Genomic DNA, 17,068 nt, shown 5'->3' on the forward strand with positions numbered 1-17,068 from the left:
AGCCTGGCTGCAGAGCAGAGGGGCTCCAGAGCAGAGGGGCTCCAGCCCTGGGAGCAGTTCCATGGCCTCCCCTGGACTCTCTCCAGCAGCTCCAGGTCCCTCCTGTGCTGGTTCCCAGGGCTGGGGCAGCTCTGCAGGTGGCTCTCACCTGAGCACAGGGCAGAGGGGCAGAATCCCCCCTCCCCTGCTGCCCACATTGGGGCTCAGCCCAGGGCACGAGGGGGTTCTGGGTCCCAGCTCTCACCCCCAGCAGCCGCAGATCCTTCTCCTTTTAGGGCAGCATCCATAGGAAACCCCCAGGCTCCCAGATGATCCCAGGGATGAGCAGATGGAGCAGCCCTCTGGTGCGGCACAGTCGGTGTTCAGCCCCCGGCAGCAGCCACGTGGGGCACACAAATCAATACAAATCCACTCCTCCTGTTAGAATTTATCCAGAACATTCCACAAGGGTAACAACTTCTGACAGAAGTTACTCAATCTGGCAGCTATTGGGTCTAATGGATCACCTCTCTTCCTATATAAAAACACAAACCCGGAACGAACTCCACAGAGCAAGGCCTAGTTTGAGCATGTGCTATTACAGGCTTGGGCCCGATCAAGCTCAGATTTATACTGCTGGCTAATCTAATGTCTTAGATCTGGGATTAATGAGCACAGAACAGCATCAGCACCCAGAGATTCAGCAAAACACTGCTGAGACTCGTCACTAAAATCACATCATCCACCTCGGCTGCAGCCCGGGCTGGAATGGCCAGACCGGGCCTAGACCCTCGCCCTACAAGTGGCCAGATTTAATTCCAAGGTTTATTTATTGGTTGCAATACCTTAACTTAAATCCGCACACCACACCACATCTCCATTGCCAGACAAAGCAGATCCTGGGTTAGTGAAGATAAATGTGAAAAGGATGGTGAAAAGCTGGTCAAAAACATTCATAAACAGCTTAGGGAGCTGTAAGATTGTCTAAAGATATGGGGAAAATCTATATGTGGGCAGAGAGGCATAAAGACAATGGCATGAACGAGATTAAAAATCATCTGAAGCACTTTCTCCCTGGAAACATTTCACAGGAATGATAACAACATATAAACTAATAATTTGAATTTTTTCCATTATAGAAATGCTACATAAAATAGTGCACCAAGTAAAAGCAAAATGCAAAGAGTCCTCAAATGCCTTTACGGGAAAAATAAGAAAAATCAGGACAAAATCACAGTTCGGTGTATTTCCACACCTACACATACACAGCAAACTTGGGAAACGCTGTTCTCAGAATCCCCTGAAATGGTAAAACTAAGATGACTTTCCTTCATAAAGCCGATTTTTGAATGATAGGAAGCAATAGACGAAAGTATTTTTGTTTAAAATTAAAGAGTGAGATGCTTGTGAAGGCAATATAAGAAAATAATGGAATCACTTATGTTGGAAAAGCTGTCCAAAGCTGAAGCACCTCCGAGTCATTAATTCCTCCTTCTTCCTGAAACAGGAGGGGGAATTAGGAAATAAACATCGAGCCACAGCTCTTAAAGAATGCATTTCTTGATACACCTGTGCTTGGCCACAGCAACCTTCCGAGTTGATTTTACTAAACAATCTTTCCCCCTAGCCAAAATGCCTGGGATAGCAGGTTTCTTCCTTCTTTTGGGCTAATTAGTTGAATTCCAGCCTGCCCTGATGGTCATTGAACATTTAACTGAGTAATGAATATTCAAAGTCATCACTTCCAGTCATTATCAGCACACCTAAGCCCACCTCTGGAGGGAGGCTACAGATTTTCTGCCTCTGGGGACATTTTCTTCAATCCCTGTCAACTGTCCCTGGAAACCAAGCTAAACCAGTTTGGACTAGCACGGAAATTATCAATGTGCCTCAGCAATCAAGTCCATTCTTGCAGTATTAAAACCAAAAATAAATTGGTCCAACAGAATTAAGGGGGGAAAAAACCCACAACTTTGTTTCCTGCATTTTTGTGCCCTATTTCCCATGGGGGTTGTGGAAGGGGATTTGTAGCATGATCACACATCCCCCTGTCCCCCCAGGAAGTCAGGCTGATGAAAGGTTGCTCCTGACAGACCAGGAAGATGGAAAAGTGGAAGAATAACACTTGACCCACCTATAGCCACAAAAGCTGCACTTCTTTGTGTCCAACGTCCCCAAGGAGAATGGAAGGAAGAGAGGAGGAGGTTTTGGGATTTGATCCCATTATTCATGAGAGCACTCAAACCATCATAAGGGAAGCAGGGAGGAAAAAACCCACCAAAATGAAATCAAAGCACACCAACACTGACTGGCTTTTCTAGGATAGGAAAGAACATAAAACTTTTCTAACTGTGGAATTTTAATTTTGTTCTGGATGGAGCACCAAGACACCAGTTCCTATTTGTCCTCACATTAGGGGAATTCACTTTGGTCTGCTTGTTTCCTCTATCCCAACCTCTACTTTCTCTTCCAAATTCTAATTCAATCTCTAAATCTTTAAATCTTACCTGGTAAAAGTCCTTTCCCAAGAGTATACTTTCCATCAAAAACCCTGCCCAAAGATTCAAAGCCCTTGAGAATTTCAGGCTGCTCATTTGAAGGGAAAAAGCATGGATGGCTCCACATGGAGGCCTCCAAAAACTTGAGGTACACTGGCAATGAGAAAGTCTGACTTAGGAATAAGGCTCATTCAGTCTTTAAAACAAGTTAAAACCAAGTTTCAAATCCAGTAATTAAATAAAAATAAATCCAAGGGCGAAAGGAACTCTCTGCCTATAAAAGTCATAGAGAAAAAAATCAGTTTTGCTGTTAATAGGATCTGAAAAACTATCACCCAAATCTGTTCAACACAGGGAAAATCATAAAATAATTCACTTATTCCTTAAGAAAGGTCAAGTTCACTCCTTCCAGCATTGCTCACATGAGCACAATTATAACGTAATTTACTACTGTACCTAAATTACTTGGTATAGAGAGATATTCATCCCATGGCGGGAAACTGCCAAATCTTAACATCTCTGCTCATCTCAAGGAGATCTTTAAAGGTCAGGCATGGTACCTGTGTGCCTGGCTATGAAAACAAGGAACAGTTATTTGGGAAAATGTTTTTATTCTGTGAGATTTGCTGGTCTCTGACTTTCTGTGAATCAGGAATGTTTGAACTCAATGTGCCATGGCACAATGGAATTAAGTATCTATTTCTAAAGAGCAGGATTTTCTGTTTAATTGCGTTGCCAGAACACAATGACCACATGCAATGATGGAATGAAATGTCCCAGCCATTGTCTTGAGAGCTTCATCCCAAAACCTTAGAAAAGTCATTCCAACCTCAACAACAGACCCTTGGAAGTAACAGGGCCGGGCAAGAACTAAAATAAGGATGAAATTTCACAGTTTAAGTTAGCTAGAAACATATTTCTATAGGCTAGAACAAAATTAGGTGGATTTTTATTTCTGCACCTCTTGGAAATTCCAGTATAAAGTTTGGCCACATGAAATGTTGAACACCATGCATTCCTTATTAACTTTTATATCACAGATTGAGATGGGTTGGAAGGGGCCTCAAAGCTCATCTCATTTCACCTCCTTTGCCGTGGGCAGGGACCCCTCCCACTAGACCAGGTTGCTCCAAGCCCAGCTGAGCCTGGCCTTGGACACTTGCAGGGATGGGGAGTCCTGGACCTCAACCTCTCTTTCTAAGGGTTTTCACAAAGATTTTTTTGATGGCAAAGCTGGTTTGGATTTATTTATAACCACTTCCTGTTAGTACAGATTTATTTCTAATGAGTAGGGAGGATGAAAAGGTACGAGAGATGAGCTCTGGCAGCCAAGCCATTTCAGCTGAGGGGGTCACTCCACCAAAACTGAGCAGGCCACAAATGGAACGCATCAGGATACAACAGCAGCTTGCCAAGAACCAACATATCTGATTCAAAGAGCACACCCGACTTCGTAGCCCTCCTTTAGATGCTCCTGACTGCATGGAAAACCACCCCAGGAGGAGGGAAAAGAGCCTGGTTTTAACAGCCACCCCAGCACCAGAGCTTTTCAGCACATGGGTGTATTAATAATTGGTTTACTGAGGAGTTTTACCCATAAATGCATTTATCCATCTGACTTTGAGCAACTTCAACAAGGAATTCCTCGCAGAATAACAGCAGAGAGGTTCCACCAGAATGACCTGGCTTTATTCACCATCTCAATCAAGCACCCATATCTGATAAACCACAACCACACACAGCACAAAAATGGGCCCGGCTTGCAAGGTTATAAAAGTAAACCCTAAACACACAGAATAAAACGCAGGAAAGAGTAGAAACTTACTCTCAGGAGTAACAGCTGATTGTAACAGGGTAAAGCACTTCATCCCATCACAGTACTCTCCATAAACTCAATCCTCAAACCACAGACCAATAGTCTGAGAACTCTTTCATTAGTCAGGAGAATTAAAATACTGAAAAAATGGGACTTCATTTTCTTTTGAAATTTCCATGACTACAACCAAGCTCTTCCACTTCAGAGGTGTCCATAAACTCATGTACTTAAACTTAGAAGGAACCAACAAGCAACCTTCCAAAAGTCATGTGGGAAACCCAGAAGAACACATTGTTCACACTCCTCTCATGCTGCAGAGTAAAATTTTAGCTTTACCCAAACAAAAACAAATACTCATCAGAACTTTGTCCTTTGATACTGTCCCACTGACTTAAGAAAAATTAAGATGGTCTATGTGCAACAAAGGCCTTAAAGACTGGTTATAAATAATGTGTGTTATAAATAATTGTGGGGCACTCACCGTTGCGACTCTCCTCGTCAATGGGAACTATTGTGGCTGGAGGACCTGTTCTGGCCAACTTGCAATCTATAAAGATGAAAAATGAGTTATTTCTCATTCCAAAAGTAGGATCTCAGGATTTTTGTTGTTGTTTTTTTTTTTTTTTTTAAAGTCAGCATATCTGGCATGCTGAAGGCAAGTTTTCCCTTAAATGTGATGCAGGTATGAGCTACAACTAATAGTAAAGTTACACTCAAAAATGTTCAAAATCAGAGCTGTCTGCTTATCCCTTACTCAGAGAAACTTTGTAAAGCAAGGGAGGATGTGATGACAAAAGATCTCAGGCATGATCCATATTTAAAACACTTGAACAGCAATAACGTTGTATGATTTTTCCTCTTCCTTTGCACGTCATGAGCACACACCCTCAAATCACAGAATCATGGACTGGTTTGGGTTGGAAGGGACCATAAATCCTATCTCATTCCCTGCCCCTGCCATGGGCAGGGACACCTTCCACTGTCCCAGGCTGCTCCAAGCCCTGTCTAGCCTGGCCTTGGGCACTGCCAGGGATCCAGGAGCAGCCACAGCTGCTCTGGGCACCCTGTGCCAAGGCCTGCCCACCCTCCCAGGAAGGACTGTTGTCACCATGATCCAGTTGGATGGCTACACTAATGAATCTGTTTGTGTCTTGCTCTAAAGATCCCATCAGGAATCTCAGTGTCTGTCAGGACACAGGGAATATGATGGTAATTTAACCCAAAGAAATAACAAAGGAATGATTAAAAAGTATAAATCATAATTAAAGCTTCACAACAGAAACAAACATAATTTGAATTTAATTGCAACAAAAAAGGATCTACTTAGTGAATGGAATTTTAATAACTCTAAGGAGAACACAAATGAAAAGCAGACGAGCAATGTTCAGGAAGTCATATTTTGCCATCTTACCCTCATATTGCCAGTCTGGAGTCAAAGGTTTAGAGGCATCAATGGAAGCAGAGCAGAATAACGAAAGAAAATAAGTAAGAGTTTGTTGGTTTACTCAAAAGAGAGGTTCAAAGATATTAAGCAGTACATGCAGAGCTAGCAAATGCATAAGTGTAGCCTTAAAATACATAAAAGCATGATCACCACATGTGATGACTGTTTTACCAATCAGGTTTTCTACATTAAACAGCAGAAAACCACTACTCCCTTTAAAGCACATGGAAATAAAAGTTCATCAGGAAGAGCTTTTAATTTTCCAAGAGCCTCATTGACTCAGTGAGAAAAAAAGTCAACCATTCTCCTTTCCAATTCACCATGCAGGACTAGCTGAGATTGCCCAAGATTTTATAGACTTTAAGAGGCTCCTCCGATGCACAGCCCAACCAAACCCCATTTATGTGAAATGGCGCCTTCTAATCAAGTACCGGACTCAACACAGGAAAGAAATACTCAGGTATTACTGGTTTGTTTTGGTTTTTTTGTGGTGTATTTTTTACGCACAAATCCCAACAGAAAATCATCTGTAAATTAAACGGAAGAGCAAGCTGGGGTAAATTCTTTTTCCAGTCTTATGGCAAAAATGACACATTTGGCTACTTCAAAGGACCCACACTGCAGCTCGTTACAGCCTCTAATTACCCCAGCAGAGACAAAGCCCTACAAAGCGAGGTGAGAGAAGTGAAGCCTTTCTCAGATCTCCGTTTATGTGAAGCCCCTAAAGGTCACATCTACGACACTGGGTTTTCCTCCAGCAGCAGCTTTGTGTTGTGACCCCTGAGGAGCTAAACTGCAAGGCCAAACATTTCAGCACCACGGAGAAGGGCTGAGAGCACGGCATTCCCAGAGCCAGTTCATCCATGTGGACAGTGATGGAATTCACAGAGCCCAGGGCACAGCACTGTGCGCACACAGCTCTGCAGCAGCCGCAGGGAGGAGCCCCCCCAGGCCGTGTGGACAATGTGCTCAGGGCCGGGCAGCGCCCAGGGAAGAAGCTGTGCCTCCCGTGCCGGGGCAATCGCTGGGCTCAGGCCCTGCCCGTGGCTGCGGTGCCATTGCCGGGCCCCCGCGGCAGAGCCTGGGCCCTGCTGGGAGCCCTCCCTGCACACAGGGACACCCAGGGCTCAGGGCCCCTCTCGCCTGGGGCTCCTCTCCAGGCTGAACAGCCCCAGCTCCCTCAGCCTTTCCCGGGCACCCGCATGCTCCGGGCCCTTCCTCGGCTGCGCAGCCTCCGCTGGCCCCGCTCCAGGAGCTCCCTGGCCCCGCTGTGCTGAGGAGCCCGAGCTGGACACAGCGCTCCAGAGGTGCCTCCAGAGGCACCATCCCTCCCCCCACACAGATATTGAGAAATACAAGGAGGTGCTGTGTGGGTCCCCCTCACTCGCCCTCCTCACATTGCTGCCTGGGGATATCCGCCACCACACTGGGTTTGCTGTCTCAGAATTGTTCAGGTTGGAAAAGACCTCCAAGATCACCAAGCTCAACCTGTGACCAAATATTTCCATGCCCACTTCACCATTTCAAAGTGCCTTAGGCAGTCTAAATTATTAATGCATGAACTCTCCTTCCCTACTCCTTTCATTCTTATATGGTCTACTTTGATACATAACAATTGAAAATTTTCTGTTTGTTTGGTTTTTAAGAATTAAATTAACTATTACTTTATTTTAGAGTTTTTTGTTTTGCACGCATTAACAGAGCAAATAAATCACCCAGAAAACCACATCTTTCATACCACTGTAGTTTCCTACAAGCACATTGTGTGGGAAGATAAGAAATGTTTGCATTATCTATATGAAATATGGCCTTCTATCTTTTTTCCCCTGTTCTCATTGTTTTTTTCACTGGATACAATAAACATTCCAGGGCCATAACAAGACCAGCTCTAACTTTTTTCTAGAGATGTATGTTATCATTTCCTAGAGGTTAAGTATTTGGGGAACTGAAGGACCCTTCAAACTCTTAATTAGGGCAAAGAAGCTCAACAATAGAAACTTCTACTGTGTCATGGGTTAGTACAGTTTGTTTTTTTAGTTATAGAAGAATGTAAAATAATTCTCCAGGTCAGGGCCTGGGAGTTGCTTTAGAAAAAACAGGGACCTATCAGAGGGTTAGTTGGAATATTGGCATCTGTTCTGACCACTGAAAATTGTTAGCCACGACTTTGGGAAGTACCATATAAACCCCTTGATTTCCTGTAGGTGGATCCTTTTCCTTCTTTCCTTTGGCCAGAGAGGGACAGGTAACATTGAGCTAGGCCTGCCGCTCCCCTGTTTTGCGGGGAGCTGGCCTGAGACCTGCTCGGATTCCATCGGCTCCCGGTTGGGGGGGGAAGGAGAGGTCGCTGCTTTACAACAACTACTTTCTCTAAACTTCCCTGGAGCAGGGAGAGATCTCTGCTGGGCCTCTGATAAGAGTCATGGGCACCATTTAGGCTGAGGCCACCCTGATTTACACCGAGAGGTGGGCTGAGAAGGCATTTATGATCCTGCCTGGGTTTTGTGATTTCAGATTGCCCGGGTGCTCTGATCTCTGATGTTTCTGTGTGAGTTCTTCCTCCCTCACCAGCGCAGCCTTGAACATCTAATACCATGAGCTACAGAGAGAGAGACAAACACTCTGGGCAGATTTAACCCTTTCCTGGCAACATGAAGCTTCCAGAGTTTAGCCCTTCTCTGAGAGAGTAAGAAAGGACAGAGCGAACATAAAGAAAAAAAAAAAAAAATATGAAGTCAGTAGAGCAAGAGTAAAAGGACCATTGGGACAGAGGGTTGAAGAGTTGATTGTTCCATTCTTACTTGAGCCATAGAAATGAACTCTATATTTAGATCATTCCTTTAAATCATAGGAAAGATATGCATTTGGGGAGATGATTGTTTTGATTTGCGTGTGGATTTGAGCAAAGGTGTTTGTGAAGGACTAAGTAATATTAGTCCTATAACATGCTTGAACAGAGATAAAGATGAGAAGCCCCCTGCACCAGTGAAAAAAGTGAGAAGATATCTCACTTCTCTACCTTGAGATGAAGAATCCTTTGCTTTGGAGTTATTCATCTTTAAAATGCAAAAGTATGCAAAAGTCTAAGACCCATGACTTGGGAACCTGCCCCTGGGAGGGGTCACAAAGTCAGGTTTCTCCGGGCAGTTGTTTTTGTGACAGTTTAAAACCCACAAGAGAACTGTTCCAGGTTGTCAGTGGGATCCATGACTCTAAGAGAGACTCTTCCCCTAAAGAATTGATGAAAGACTATTATCAGATAGTGAAACTGACTAAAAAATTGCAAGTTTTGTCTCTTTATGTTGTTTTGTAAGAAAGTGAATAGTTTGTAAGGGGAGGGAAGAGTGTTTTTGGAGTTCCATTCCGTTTTAGTTTTTTTTCCAACTTTCTTCTATTCTTTTAGTGTGTGTTAATAAAACTATTTGTTAATTTTTAAGGTTGAGCCTGCTTTGTTTTTCTCCTAGTCTCTCTCCCACAGAAAGAGTAAGTACTAAGACCAGAATTTAGTGAATGTGAAACCACTACATACTGCAACTTTGTTTTCAAGAACAGCCCTGCTATAACCCATACAACAGCAACTAGAAAAAGGAAAGTAAAACCAAATATCCAAATAAAAATCCAAGGCAGGGACAAAATTAAGTCTAAAACTTGCATATATCTCACTAAAAGAATAATCATGATTTTTAAAAAACCTCCCTGTTTTTAAACATGAAGGAGCTTTTGCCCCTTCTTCTCTGTTTCCATGATGATATTTTCTCCCTGCTGGGTGTACCAGTGAAAGTTTCAGAAACATCAGGCCAACTTCTAGTTTATATTCAATTAAAAAAAAAATAAAAATTACAAGCCAAATCACACGTTCGCCTAAACAACTTTTCCCGAAGTTGGTTTTCCATCAAACACACTTGAATTTCCAGAATGACAAACAAAACATTGTACAGTGCATTTATAAGGGATGTCCAGCATTCCAGCATGGATCTGGGAGTCTCAGAGAAAAGGTAGAGCTGGCCAGTGAAATCCAGCAATTTGCACAGGATTTATTGCCAATGTGAGCAAGTGGAGAAAGAAAATTTATCATGAGATAAATTTCAGTGAAAAGAAGAGATTAGAGCAACAGCCAGAACTACAGGAGGGAAACAAACAAACAAACAAACAACCTGAAAAAAACCAAGCAGGATGGGAGTGGGAAATTTCTGGACTACACCATGGCACTAGTAAGAGTTTTGTGAAGAAAAAAGTTTTATTGCATAGATAAGAGTTCGCATATTATTTCATATCATTTCACCATACCAGAAATACCCAAATCTTCTTTTCCAGACACTGCCACCTCACCCTTTTCTTCTGCAGGAACACACCTAACAAAGCCACAGACTCAGTTCCACATCAATTGCCACACACTGAGCAGATAAATCTGAAACTGCAGTCTGATACAAATTTCTAATTCAGAGAAAATAATTCCAATTAAAAATCTTGAAGACAAGTGTCACGCTGTAAAAATACGCGGGTACCTTTTTTTCCCTCCTCACAAAACATAATCAAAAAGAAGCAAGGTGGGTTCAAAAAACCCTAAGATCAAGCACTGTGTTGTACAACCAGGCACCAGCCAGAGAAGGTGGGAATTCATGGGGACGTGAAAAAAGCATCTTTGGACTGAGCCAGGTGCGGAGAAAAGTTATTCCCAGCATCAGGAGGATGGAGAGTCTTTCTTATAAACATGACAGAAGTTGGAATTTATTTAATTAAGGAAAATGGAAGCTGTCTGGAAATACACTTGGGAAAATCAATAAGGAGGAAAAATAAATTCCTAGAGCTAAAGAGCAACACCAATGAACAGTGTCCCTTAGAAAATTGTCCTCAGTGATGTTACATTAAAGAGGCTCTGATTTTAGGAGAATCCCAGAATGTCTGGTCTGGAAGGGACCTTAAAGCCCATCCAGTCCCACCCCTGCCATGGGCAGGGACACCTTCCACTATCCCAGGCTGCTCCAAGCCCCAAAGTCCAGCCTGGCCTTGGACACTGCCAGGGATCCAGGGGCAGCCACAGCTGCTCTGAGCACCCTGTGCCAGGGCCTGCCCACCCTCACAGGGAACAATTCCTTCCCAATATTGCACCCAAATCTCCCCTTTCCCAGTGGGAAGCCATTCCCTGTGTGCTGTCCCTCCATCCCTTGTCCCCAGTCCCTCTCCAGCTCTCCTGGAGCCCCTTTAGGCCCTGGCAGGGGCTCTGAGCTCTCCCTGGAGCCTTCTCCTCTCCAGGTGAGCACCCCCAGCTCTCCCAGCCTGGCTCCAGAGCAGAGGGGCTCCAGCCCTGGAGCATCTCCATGACCTCAGGACTTGATCCAGTTCTCTCAGTGTTCTTCTCCAGTATTTTGTTCAAATGATCCCCAACAGAAATTATTTCAGCACTCAGCACTAGGACTGCTTTATTCAACCTGAACAAGCACAGAATTACAGCATCCCCAAAGGTGACTTAGGAAGAAAATATTTCCACACTACTTTAAACCAAAGAGCAGAAAGGTGCCCCATGTCAGTGTGTGGGCCATTGTAGAACTCTTTTAGCCAGTATTCTACCTCTTCCAATTCTAGACTGCAGTTTATTACCAGAATGTATTACCAGAACATGCCTCTGTTCCATCTTTCTTAACAAAAAACAAGTTGTCCTTGAAACTCCTGGGCATAATGGAGTAGTTTTTTAAGTCAAATCATGATAAATCAACCACACTTTAAAAAGGAAAAACATTCCATAAATGAGCTTCCCTCCCTACAGTTTTCATGATGCATTTTATGTTTAAGCAGCAATGCTGGTAAATGGAATCCTGAGGCAGCAGTGCCCCTGCCCCAAACTCCTTATAGAAAAGGAAAATAGAACTTACTAAATAAAACAACAAGCTCTGAAGGCTTCCCTAAGACCTTGCAGCACATAATTTCTGTTCCTGTTGTTAACTTCAGTGTTTTTCCTAACAGTGCTTCTGCTTTACCCTTCTTTAATCAAGAGAAGGGGATAAATAAAGGGCCTCTCTCCTTGGGTGCAAAGTTAGAACCTCTTTAGCAAACTCTCCATGTAACAGTGTCAAGGCTCAGTTCTGCTGGCTAATTTTCATTATTTTAATTTCTAATTATTTTTAATGAGATGGCTCAGAGGAAACCCTCAATCACTGTCCTAGGTGAGATGCTCAGCAAGGTCAAACAGCCTGAGCACGGACAAACACAACAACTTGGATAATCAGGTATTTTCCCAACAGAGACCTGCTGGATCATGTTCCTTTCCCCTTTGAACCCCCTTCACATCCTCCTCCCATCCAGAATTTCTGTTCCTTGGAGAATATTCCTTCCATTTTGTTCTTGCTGTTTTACAGCTAAAAGCACAGAGAATCATCTATAAAAATTAAAATGAAGGTTCGTGAACAAGCTAATAACAAACTCCCAGTGTATGGAACTAACAGGCAGCGCCAAGAGCTCTGCAGACACCTGAGAGGAGAGAGTCTCCAGTGGGAGGTGGCTCTGCCCATGGCAGGGGGAAAACTGGATGGTCTGGAAGGTCCCTTCAGACCCAGACCACCCTGTGACACTGCGGTCACACGAGCTGGGGTCTGCCTGACACCCAAAGGTCCTCTCCAACCACCACTGCCCCACAACGATGGGGCTTTGCAGTTTCCAGCAGCTCCCTTTCTCCTCCTGAGCTCTTCTCTTCATTCCCACCATCCCAAAGGCCATCTGCATCCTCACAGCCCCTCTACCAGATGACTGCCACCTCCGAAAGGCACCAATTCCTCCAAAAAGGGCTTTCACAGGAGTTTCTACACTGGTCTCCTGCTCCCCATCACTGCAGGGACTCTCAGATTCACAGGACAGCTGGGGCTGGAAGGAATCCCTGGGATCCTCCAGTTCCAACCCCTGCCACAGGCAGGGACACCTTCCACTAGGAACAACAGGTTAAGGAGTAGCTGGAGATACCTGAACTCCTCCACTGTGTGTGGAGGTTACGAGGCTGCAGCAGCTTTTGCAAATCTCTCCTCAGAAGTTTTTGTGTGAGGCCCCACACTCACATTTCTGAGAGGTCTCACACTCACCCTCACAGGGACAGCTGAACCTGACACACACTGAGACTGACAATGCAGGCATCAAGGTAGAGGAGTCACAGCCATCCAGAATTGCACTTGTACTCCTCCTACCAAACACAATCACTTGGAAGCCCCAAATAACCACTCATAGTTCCCACATCTCTAAATTCCAGCTCAATAAAACATTTGAATGATGTGGGAGCAGTGTCAGGAGTGGGCTGTTCTCATCTTTGTGTCACATGGCTTCAGAGTTTAAAAAGAAAAATAGCTTGGCAAGCAAAGCCCTAAAAATTTAAGTGACTTCAAGCACAAAAAGTCTCCCACAAGACTTGAGAGGGGATTCTAATTCCCATTAACAGAGCATAGCTTTGGGAAAGAAGTTCACTAACTTGGTCCTACCCCTCCAAAGACAGAAGGAGTTCCACCTTCACACAAAAAATAAGTGAGGAGCTCTTCAGGGAGAATAGCACAATCATCTGGGAAACAACCAGCCAGCCTGAACCTTCCCGGGGAAAACAAACAGTTATCCTGAACCTTCCTGGGATGTGATTCTGGGAAGTAACTGCAATCTCCTCCAGAGCGCTTCTGAAATAAAACTGAGGAAAAAAAATCCACTTCCAGATGCTAATCACCAGCTCTTCTTCCAGCTGCTGCAGAAACACTCAATCATTACTCTGAGTTATTTCATTATTTATCTTATATTCAAGTTTGCTTTTATTTAGTCAGATAAATTGTGCCGTTTGTTTTTATTTAAACAGTCACAGGGAGTGCAACAGGCAATTTCAAACCCCTGACTCAGTTCCTAGCAGATACTCAGCCCAATTTAAATGATTTTCCATTTAATAAAGCTCTATCCACTAACTGGTGAAGGAAATTATTTTATTTGTTGGCAGGAATAAAGCTTATTTTTTAATTTTAACTGAAATGGGGACCAGACTCTAAACCTTGACAGTAACAGTGGAAGGCTCCTCAGCATCAATCCCTTACTTCCCAGGGGTGCTCACCAAGACAGGAAAGAACAAAGTATTAACTCTTATATTTGTCTTTTTGTTAGTTTTTCCAAACTCTTCCTGAATCCATGAGTGAGTGCAGCATCCACATCTCGGAGCAAGCTTAATTTGAACAGGTCACAGCTTGTTCATATGGCACCACCCCATCACGGTGCAGGAATAAGCAGCATCCAACCACTCCCTACCAACCTTCTATTCCCTCCATGGCTCCAATAAACCACTTTATCATCCTCAAACACTGCAGCAAACAAGAATTTATGGTGAGTTCAGGGCTCCAATCCACTCCGGTGACTGTGTGCTGTCAATAAGACAAATGGTAAAATGGAAAATTCTTCAAGGAGCCACTAAAGCCACTTTCTCTGATATACATATGAAAGAAAAAACTTGGATAGCACATCCAACACGGAGAAAACCTCTGTGGGAATGAGGCAATGACAACTTCTTTGTTACAACAAAAAGCCTGACCCAGCAAGCAAGTCCAAGTTATTTTCCACAGAGTAGAGCAGAGTTTGAAAAAAGCACAGGGAACTTTTCTAGGATCTAGAGGGGAGCAAAAACTCTGGATTTGTTATGTTTTGTTTCTTTCACTCTGTGTTTACAAGCCTTTTATTTTATCTCTAGAGAGAATTAAAGTCAACTCTCAACATTCAGCAGTTCTAATTTCATGGATACTCTTCTCTTCAACCATGACCCTTTCCATCATGGAGAGGGGAAGAAAAGAGCTTGTGAAAGAGGGTTTGGAGAGTCAGAGATGTAAAGAGGCTGAGAAAGCTGGGGCTGCTCAGCCTGGAGAAGAGAAGGTTGTATGGAGACCTCACAGCTCCTTCCAGGGTCTGAAGGGATATAGGGAAACTAGAGAGGGAATCTGCAACAGGAACTGGAGTGCCAGGACAAGGGGGAATGGGTTCAGACTGACACAATGGAAATTTAGATGGAATATTGGGAAGGAATCATTCCCTGTGAGGGTGGGTAGGCCCTGGCACAGGGTGCCCAGAGCAGCTGTGGCTGCCCCTGGATCCCTGGCAGTGTCCAAGGCCAGGTTGGACATTGGGGCTTGGAGGAGCCTGGGATAGTGGAAGGTGTCCCTGCCCATGGCAGGGGGTGGAATGAGATCTTTAATGTCTCTTTGAATCCAAACTTTCTGCAATTTTAAAGTATTTAAAGGCTTTTCTGCACATTTCCTCTACATGGTTAAGCCCATCAAACACTTAGAGAAGTCTTGGAGATCCAAAGTGAGAATCACCAAGTCCCATCCTCAAGCCTGAGTCACCAATAATAATGTGGCCATTTTAGATAAGGAATTAAGTGATTAATGAGGAAATAGACACTTGATTTCTGCCTGACCACGGGCTGGAAATCAGAGTTTGTGCATGTGGCACACACAAAATCCAGGATGGAACAAGGCCAGAACACCTGCACTGATTCACCAAGACCCTGGCATCACGAGTGCCACGAGGGCAGTGGCGGCTGGGGATGGGACAAGCTGATGAGAGAGTGCTGTTCAAGAAATCTCCATCATTCACAACCCCAGCATGTCAATGCTAAAATCTCCAGCCTGGGGTCTTCTGTGGATTGAAATCCCCACAGCAAAACTCCCGGGAGCTGGCAATGCCTGGGAAAGTGAGACTGGCTTCTCCAAACTGGCACGGCAAGGAATGAAATTCTTGCAGTTTGAGTTAAAGCACCTGGCATTTCTCTCTGCCTGAACAGGTATTTCTGTTTCCAGCTGCACTTGATTCTCCAAAATGCCCCAGCTGCTCCTGAAGGAAGCTGTGCTTTGTCCCTACCTCAACTTCCATTCAGCAGGGAACACTTAGGGGGAAAAACACAGCCATGAAAGAGTCTCTAAAACTTGATTTACAGGCTGAGGGTCCTTATAAAGAGCCACATAGAGCCATACATTTAAACCGAGTAACTAAGCAACCCCACTGCAGGGGAAAATGCCCCGCCTTGTTTCCTGTGCGGGCATTCAGCTCCACAGCTGGGCAATTTCAGAGGAGCTTGGCATAACCTTTACATTAGCTGGCTTGTGCTGCCATGGCACTGCATTGAAAATGGCATAAGAAGGGCTTTCACGGGCTATTTTCAGCTCTTCCTGAGAGAAATCCCTAATTGGAGAGTCTGGGAAGGCACCCCAGCGAACCTGAGCTTGATTCAGACCGGTTTGAGATCCTGCTTAAACCTCCAAAGTTTTTGTGCTTTGATCAGAGCTAAGCCCTGCTCTAAAATTTGGAGCTCTGGCATTCCAAGGCTCGAGAGGGAAAGGTCAGTTTGGGGTTGAGTTTGACCTGAACTGGGCAAAAAGTGGGACAATCCAGTGCCAAAAGGACAAAAAGCAAATAAAGACCATTATGAAAAGTTCCTGTTCCATTTCAGGACCTGCAGCCTGATCAGCCAATTTACTTCACGGCTTTATTCTGTCATCCCTCCACGTTTTTTTATTTTTCTTTATTTTATTTACAGATACAGTATCTCTGAAGGGTTTGAGACGTGAAAATTGTCCTGCCAGTGCTGTGCATTGCTATTTTATTTTTACAGCTCGAGAAGAATGCAGAGCCATCCCTCTTTCAGACACTGTGCTTTTAGATTGATATAACTCCCCATTTTACAAGCAGCTCTGGAGCTGACAGGAGTCTTTAAAATCATACTTGTGCCTCAAAACACTGTAAAGCACATAAAAACATGATACTATGCCAAGCAGCAGCTAAAATTACCATTACCAAAAGTCATTTTTAAGACTATTAAAAAGCACTGGATGAGTCGAGAGAAGCTGCAGTATCTTAAGAAGTGCTTTCAAAAGTTGATTAAATCTGCTTTTAACCATTCCTACGACCCCAGCATTCAAATTTCATCCTATCTTCAGTATTCGTTGAGATTGCATTTTCCCTATTATGCCTGTAATGCATTTAAGACAGAACTCTCATAGAGGAGGATGAAAAATTTCTAATATTGGAAATTCAACTCATTCTTGGTAGTATAAGCAACTTTTAAAGCAAATTTTGACTGCTGTAGTAGCAGTAGTGAAAGCAACTTGGGAAAAGCAGTTGGAGATATTCCTAACATTTCATAATGTTGGAATTTCTTTAAAATCAAATAAATTGGCATTTGTTAACTGAAACAGGAGGTGAGCCAGTAATATTCATCTTTGTCCTATTCCTAAAGGGGAAATTTGTCAGTTTTACATCTTAGGTTAAATATTGAAGTTGAAAATCATATTTAATAATCAGGCTTCTCATCTTGCCCTGAAGAGTTCCTCCATTTCA

General features: G+C 43.8%; 1 protein-coding gene across 3 annotated transcripts in view; it reads right to left on the minus strand.

The window, feature by feature from the left end:
- The window catches only part of PCDH15 (protocadherin related 15), a 638,687-nt gene that overhangs the window by 239,979 nt on the left and 381,640 nt on the right, over positions 1-17,068 (minus strand). For 2 of the 3 annotated variants that reach the window (XM_058421490.1, XM_040070932.2), the window contains exon 6: positions 4,775-4,840. In XM_058421490.1, coding sequence (XP_058277473.1) covers positions 4,775-4,840 — 66 coding nt within the window. Of the gene's footprint in view, positions 1-4,774; positions 4,841-5,704; positions 5,720-17,068 lie in introns of all 3 variants that reach the window. The other variant, XM_058421489.1, reaches the window with a different exon arrangement.

The sequence above is a fragment of the Hirundo rustica genome, chromosome 8 (assembly GCF_015227805.2).
Source record: "Hirundo rustica isolate bHirRus1 chromosome 8, bHirRus1.pri.v3, whole genome shotgun sequence".
Taxonomy (NCBI): Eukaryota; Metazoa; Chordata; class Aves; order Passeriformes; family Hirundinidae; genus Hirundo; species Hirundo rustica.